This window comes from Parasteatoda tepidariorum, unplaced genomic scaffold (genome assembly GCF_043381705.1).
Source record: "Parasteatoda tepidariorum isolate YZ-2023 unplaced genomic scaffold, CAS_Ptep_4.0 HiC_scaffold_951, whole genome shotgun sequence".
Lineage (NCBI taxonomy): Eukaryota > Metazoa > Arthropoda > Arachnida > Araneae > Theridiidae > Parasteatoda > Parasteatoda tepidariorum.
The window spans coordinates 14,737-22,663 of NW_027261964.1; the positions used below are offsets into that span (position 1 = coordinate 14,737).

At 31.5% G+C, this 7,927-nt stretch overlaps 1 protein-coding gene across 1 annotated transcript; it reads left to right on the top strand.

The window, feature by feature from the left end:
* The first annotated feature begins 1,661 nt into the window (after positions 1-1,661).
* On the top strand, positions 1,662-6,087 carry LOC107448729 (uncharacterized). Its single transcript, XM_016064031.3, has 3 exons — positions 1,662-2,866; positions 3,094-3,189; positions 3,776-6,087. The coding sequence occupies exons 1-3, from the start codon at positions 2,687-2,689 to the stop codon at positions 4,868-4,870; spliced, it is 1,371 nt and encodes a 456-aa protein (XP_015919517.3). The 5' UTR covers positions 1,662-2,686; the 3' UTR covers positions 4,871-6,087.
* Positions 6,088-7,927: the final 1,840 nt, after the last annotated feature.

The window sequence follows — 7,927 nt, forward strand, 5'->3', positions numbered from 1 at the left end:
TTTTAAATACGTCTATGTAAAAATTGTTATTACTTTTGTTCTTCAATAAGTTTTTCTTTTCTCGCTGGTTGTTCTACGCCCACCTGGGCTGTGGCTAGCTAGATCAGTAAACAGGGGGGGGNCTTAAACTACAAGTGGCCTTGTTTCTAAATGTGTTTATTTTCTATCCACTCATTGTAAAAGAAAATCAACGAAATTTTAAAAAAAAATAAATGTTTTGCACTATCAAACCAAACTTTTCACTATATCACATTGTTTACGTATTGTTTGCGTATATGTTTTAAATACGTCTATGTAAAAATTGTCATTACTTTTGTTCTTCAATAAATTTTTCTTTTCTCGCTGGTTGTTCTACGCCCACCTGGGCTGTGGCTAGCTAGATCAGTAAACTGGGGGGGCCATACATGGGTAAAGGGATCTTAAANTTTATGGGTTAGGGAATTATTTTAATTCTAAGGTACCAGGCCTCTTCTGGAGGATTAAAGTTCTTGGAGGTAAAAGTAAAAAACTTTGAATATAGCCAAGAAAAGAAAAGCAATATACTTATTGAAGAGATGGCTATAACTCCTAGCATTGAGTATGACCCTTTTCGGGAACATACTTTGGGGATGTAACATCTCCTCACAAAAAGGAAACGCCAGAAATGCTTTGGTTTTTATGCTAGGAGGCATAACCACACACTGGAAGCGAGTAATTGTTCATCTTAGCAATGGTAAAAGGCTTGGAACTGAATTTAAAAACATAATCATACAAATTATCCAAGAATGCCATAAGATAGGTATCTTTGTTAGCGTTACAATGAATATGGGGCCATCAAATAGAGCCACCTGGAAAGACTTGGGCATTAAGTGTTGCCGAAACGCTGTGGATAAATCATCTATACCCCATCCTTGTGATTCAACAAAAATGTCCACTTTTATAGGTGATGTGCCTCTCCTCATAAAAAACATCAACGTGTGCCTTCCAGGAAATAAGTATTTCCTTCTACCTCAATATTTTTTAGATAAGTATGATTAGTTCTCTTCTAAGGTTCAATCAAAGCATTTGGGTAAAAGTCTTTACCACCAAGAAAATGATGAGTTGAAATTAGAGATAAAATTTACTTTAGGGCACTTAGAAAACAATCATTTTCAGAAAATGAAAGTTTCAAATGCAACAGCTGTTATTTCACACGAAATAAGCTGTGCGTTGAAATTTAGAGCTGAGGAAGAAAAAGTCGAAACTTTAAAAACTACTGCATGGTTTCTGCAACATGTACATAGATGGTTTACTTCACTGACATCCCGTTATTGCCATTAGTAACTTTAATAAACAATCATATTTTGAAACAATAACTTTTTGAGCCGAGACCATAAATTTATTCGAAACCTAAAAAAAATTTGGAAACCCATACAGACTGGTTGATTGATTGTATGTAAGGTTTAATGGCACAAACTCCAAATAAGGACAGGCTGCGCCAAACAACACGGTATAACAGTTTAAAAGCTAAAGTCAAAATGCATACAACACTTTCATTGTATAATTTTCATTGATAAAATAGTACAAGTTTATGAAATCAGATAAAAGGTATGACTACAATATTAAATACAATGAGTAAAATGATACGAAGGAGGTACGATGTTTGCAAACTGAATAAAATTGTATGCTTAAAACATTCAAATATTATTAAAAATACTAACAGCACGTATAAATGCTAAGGTGATGAATGTCTTTCAATAGTGATCAACAGATGAATAACAAACATAAAATTGGATGATTATTACTGTTAAAATTATCTAACTGGTTCAAAACACTCTATCGGAGTAAATACAATATCTCCATGTAGAGAGTAAAGAAATCAGTCTTATTGCCAGAAGGATGGCAACAGCTTCAGCTGTAAAGACGGACCAAATATCTGGGATTTTATAAATATAGGTGTCACTAGCGATGACGACACCACAGCCAATATATCCAGCAAATTTTGAGCCTTCAGTAAAAATAGGTACGTATTCAAAATATTGATTACGACGTTCAATAAAGAGTTGATGGAAAATGCAGGGTGCAACATTGGTCTTACGGAACATCATAAATGGGGTAATAAAATGATCTACGGATTACGAAGACAATTCACAAATTTCAAATGAGTGAAAAAGTGCGAGTATGAAATGGGCAAGTCTGTGACGGTCTAGCAACATACAGTCGCTCTAGGCTTGATGAAATAACATCATACTTTAATGGATGAGATTTAGAGAACTTGATACGATAGTAATAAGTGAGAGACATCTGTATGCGATCTAGGTCTAATGGCAGTTGATGGCAAACAACATACAAACTTTCGACTGAGGATGTACGAAATGCGCCAAAACATATACGTAAAGCAGTATGGTGTACTGTGTCCAAGGCTCGTAGGTTAGAAGCAGTTGCAGTATCATAAACTGCACATGCATAATCGAGCCTCGATAGTATCAAGGCTTGATAAATGAGCAGTAAGGCTTGGCGAACCGCTCCCAAAACGTATTTGACAGCACACGTAACTTATTTAATTTCTGCTCACATCGTTTTCGTAATTGGTTACTTGCAAATGACGTCACATGGGTAAAATGAACCTGATTGGTTGGTCATTTTACCCATCCGATGATATTTGTTTACATTTTATGGCGTCCAAAGCAAACTTTGCCTAGGCTTAGTGCTTTTGATCATCAAAAAAATGAAGTCTATTAATGAAACACCAATGTATTTGATACATTTTACATTGATTAATATACTAACGTATATAGAAAAATTATGTTCAGCATTTGCTAGCAGTGTTAATTTTATACTGCTGAGCAAAAAAAAAGGTTTGATGATGTGCCAGGAAAAGTTCGTCTCCAATATAAAATTTGAAGAGGTATGTGTATTAAAATTATGCATTTCATTCTTGTTATACATTATTTAAAATCATTTAATCCCATTCTTGTTATTTTTTAGCTGAAGAATTTTATTTGAAGTATGTTTAGTAACACTAAGAACGATACTGTGAATGTTTAAAATGACGATATCGATTGTGAGAGTTTTGAAAAAAGACATGTAGAATAGTATTAAAACTTTCACTAAAAGATTTTAATTTATTTACAGGATGCCAATGGTTTTCATGTAGAAGCCAAGGTTAAGGCTGAAATGAGAAAAAATGAAACCTACAAAGTCGACATGAGGATTTCTGCTGGGAATGAGGTGGGGTCTTGGTTTTATTAAATTTTGTTTTAAATAATTATGTAACAATACAATTTTATTTTAAAATTTTTATCTCTAATAATGATCTTTGTAAAGGAATGGCTTCTTGGGAAATCTCCCCCAACAGATGCTTGCAAAATAGTATATATTCCTACCCACTTATGTTTTTATGGTTTCAGTTCATTATTATTTCACACAATGCATTGTCATTCTTGACCGTAAACTACATTAAATATAAATTTAATGTAAAAGTTTTATTCTCATATTAAGAGTTGTTATTCTTTGATCTTTTATTAAGAAGCGACTAGTAAGGTTACAATTTTTCTGATAATGTGTACTTCATATTAATTTTAGTATGCTTTAAGTAATCAGCTATATTATTAGTCATTTGTAAAAAGAAAATTGTGAAATTTACAAAAAGGAAATGCTAAAGTGTAGTAATTTAAGTTGTTAAAATTGAATTATTTTCTGTTGTTAAAAACATGAACAGCCATTCCGATCCTGGATGCTTTATGTATAAAAGTTATAATAACAAGATGGTTTCTTTAATGAAAATTATCATTTAATAGTTTTATAATTTTTATAGGTGTTAGATGCCTTTTGCCTTTGCAAAGCTGGGAGCCGCCCTTCATCATGCAAACATACTTTTGCTCTTTTATATTGTTTGGAGGAGTACAGTAAGCAGGAAATGTACTTGGCCCCAACGGAACGATTACAAGTTTGGCATAAACCCAAGGTCACAAAACTAAGTCCTAAAAAATGTTCAGATTTGTATAAAAAACCTAGGATTACGCATGATTCTGTTGAACCAGTTAACTATAGTGTTCTGTTTACTGGAAACAGAAACCTGCAATATTTGTCGGTCATGAAAGAATGTCACAATACAATGAGTATCTTACCATTGCCTGCAATTGTCCTCTCTGAAAGACCAACTTATGATTTTGTTACCCGAAATGTTTCGGAGCTATTGTTCGTAACAAAATTTTTAACTTTTGATTTAGATGTAATTTGGAATTTGGAGGCAGAAACTATTGAGCAAAGCAACTGCTTGAAATGGAAAGTTGAGCGAGCTTGCCGGTTGACTGCTTCCAATTTTCATAGAATTTGTAGCAGAAGGAGTAACTTTGATGTTTTAGCTTCACAAATATTTGATTCTCACTTTAAGAACCTGAGTTACATCCCTGCAATTAAATATGGAATTGAAAATGAATCAGTGGTTCGTAACTTTGTCAGGACAACTTATAACAAATTTGATGTGAGGAAAACTGGCTTAGTTACAAACCCATTCATGCCTTTTTTAGCAGCTTCACCTGATGGTTTGATTCACAATGATGATGATGCACTCCTACTTGAAGTGAAGTGCAAAGTGAATGCTGCTAATAAATCTTTAATTGATCTATGTTCCGAAGCTAGCTTTTGTCTTGAAAAGGATGACAATGGTGATATGAAATTAAAAAAAAACCATTCCTATTATTATCAGATTCAGGGCCAGCTAGCATTAACTAACATAGCTAAGTGTGTGTTTGCTTTGCATTACATGCAACCTAATCACATTTTTATGCAAACTATTGAGTTTGATGAAGTGTTTTGGTCCTCAATTTTTGATTCTTTTAGGAGTTTTTATTTTAATTTCTATCTGCCTCATATTGTTTTAAATGAAAATAAAATAGCTAGTTTATAATCAATATATTTCCGATTTTCACTTTTTAATTTAATTAACGATTCATTTTGCAGTATTCTTATTTTTAAAGGCTTAACTAAAGGATGTTTAAATTTGATTGTTAAATTTTTTTTTTTAAACTTTCTTTTTTGAAGGGCTTATAAATAACATATTCTAGCAAATTTTAGGTTTAATTTTTCATTGTTTCAATATCAATACATTGTTTGGATTTTTATAACAAATTAATTTTTACCTCAACTAAACTGTCGTTAGTTTGTTGTCAGTATACTTTTCTAAAACTGATTTGGAATTTATTTTGGAAGTATTGTATTTGGATTTTTTTATGTTTATTTTAAAAACATGTAGTTTATCAAAATATCTTTAAACTTGTGATAAACAAATCTGAACATTTTTTAACTTAAAATTACTGTATTAAAATCTATGCTTACTATATATTTCATTTTATAAAGTTGTAAAAAATTGTTTTCGCAATTTTGAGTGTCTCCATGTGACTGTGAAAATTTTTTAGAACATATATTGTATTTCTTTAAAAAATTATGAATAATTGTTGGTGTTTTTTGTAAAGTACAGTTAAAATTTTTTTCAAGTATTACTGTTATATTGAAAACTCCCAAACTGTCCTATTTTTAAAAAATATGTTTCAGAGTACTTCATCATATTTAATTTTGATCTAAAGTTACCATAAATAATTGTATCAGAATTGACCTGAATTTGCATTTTAATTGTTTTTCTTTTTCTTTGCAACATGCAGAATTAAAACTAATTTTGCACTATTTTTTTATTTTTAAAGGCCAAATGAAATGATGTTGGAATTTGATTATTAAATTTTTTTTATAAACTTTCTTTTTTGAAGGGAGTATAAATGACATATTCTAGCAAATTTTAGGTTTAATTTTTCATTATTTCAATATCAATACATTGTTTGGATTTTAATAGCAAATTAATTTTTACCTCAACTAAACTGTTGTTAGTTTGTTGTCAGTATACTTTTCTAAAACTGATTTGGAATTTATTTTGGAAGTATTGTATTTGGATTTTTTTTATGTTTATTTTAAAAACATGTAGTTTATCAAAATATCTTTAAACTTGTGATAAACAAATCTGAACATTTTTTAACTTAAAATTACTGTATTAAAATCTATGCTTACTATATATTTCATTTTATAAAGTTGTAAAAAATTGTTTTCGCAATTTTGAGTGTCTCCATGTGACTGTGANCTTTAATAAAAATTATCATTTAATAGTTGTATAATTTTTATAGGTGTTAGATGCCTTTGCAAAGCTGGGAGCCGCCCTTCATCGTGCAAGCATTCTTTTGCTCTATTATACTATTTGGAGGAGTACAGTAAACAGGAAATGTACTTGGCCCCAACGGAACGACTACAAGTTTGGCATAAACCTAAGGTAACAAAACTAAGTCCTAAAAAATTTTCAGATTTGTATAAAAAAAACTAGAATTACGCATGATTCTGCTGAAACAGTTAACTATAGTGTTCTGTTTACTGGAAACAGAAACCTGCAATATTTGTCGGTCATGAAAGAATGTCACAATAAAACGAGTATCTTACCATTGCCTGCAATTGTCCTCTATGAAAGACCAACTTATGACTTTGTAACCCAAAATGTTTCGGAGCTATTGTTTGTAACAAAATTTTTAACTTTTGATTTGGATGTAATTTGGAGGCAGAAACTATTGAGCAAAGCAACTGCTTGAAATGGAAAGTTGAGCGAGCTTGCCGGTTGACTGCTTCCAATTTTCACAGAATTCGTAGCAGAAGGAGTAACTTTGATGTTTTAGCTTCACAAATATTTGATTCTCACTTTAAGAACCTGAGTTACATCCCTGCAATTAAATATGGAATTGAAAATGAATCAGTAATTCGTAACTTTGTTAGGACAACTTATAACAAATTTGATGTTAGGAAAACTGGCTTAGTTACAAACCCATTTATGCCTTTTTTAGCAGCTTCACCTGATGGTTTGATTCACAATGATGATGATGCACTCCTACTTGAAGTGAAGTGCAAAGTGAATGCTGCTTATAAATCCTTAATCGATCTATGTTCCGATGCTAGTTTTGTCTTGAAAAGGATGACAATGGTGATATGAGGTTAAAAAAAAACCATTCCTATTATTATCAGATTCAGGGCCAGCTAGCAATAACTAACATAGCTAAGTGTGTGTTTGCTTTGCATTACATGCAACCTAATCATATTTTTATGCGAACTATTGAGTTTGATGAAGTGTTTTGGTCCTCAATTTTTGATTCTCTTAGGAATTTTTATTTTAATTTCTATCTGCCTCATATTGTTTTAAATGAAAATAAAATAGCTAGTTTATAATCAATATATTTCCGATACTAACGATAAATACGAACGATAGTGACCTCAGCCTATTGAAAATTTCGAATATGAATGGAAATTAAAAAACTTCTTGAAACATTATAGGGAGATATGCGAAGAAGAATTTTGGCCATTGAAATCTTTTCCTTTGAAACTTGTCCATTAGTTAGAGCCACGACAGTTTAGGAAGTTATCAGAAGAGGAAATTTTTGAAACTTGCAGTGTCGCAATTTCTGTTAAAATTGACAATGGTCATAGTATAACAGCTATGCCTGAAAGCACCTATCTTTTAGATAGCAAGGATTCTCTCTATCTTCGAAGGCTATTGTCACAGTGTCGTGTTACGATTTTTTTTATGTCAGGAATTTAAATTTAATTTGATCATATCTTTCATAGTTAATAGTATTTGTACTTTTCCTGCTTTATTTTCTCTTCATTTTTTTTCTGTGAAGAGAATTGGTAATGTTTCTTTTACTTTTACGTTAGCAACGCATTTTTTTGTGTCTTTCTCTTTTTTTTCACCTTTTGCAATTCAAGGTCGTCTGACCCCACTGTCCTTCAAGGACGACATTCTTTTCCCTCACTTTCTAAATTTACGTCACCACTTAACTTCTTTTCCCATCACTTTCAAGTAACCCTCAATGTTGCACGTGGTGATTCTTCCAGTCGGTTTTTCTAGAATTTTTGGGGAGTTCACGCCTTTTTTTGGGGACTT

Excerpts from the sequence above, each read along its gene's own strand:
- LOC107448729 (XM_016064031.3), top strand. The coding sequence starts at position 2,687 with ATGAAGTCTATTAATGAAACACCAATGTATTTGATACATTTTACATTG. Across the intron at positions 2,867-3,093 it reads CCAATATAAAATTTGAAGAG|GATGCCAATGGTTTTCATGT; the intron begins GTATGTGTATTA and ends ATTTATTTACAG. Across the intron at positions 3,190-3,775 it reads GGATTTCTGCTGGGAATGAG|GTGTTAGATGCCTTTTGCCT; the intron begins GTGGGGTCTTGG and ends TAATTTTTATAG.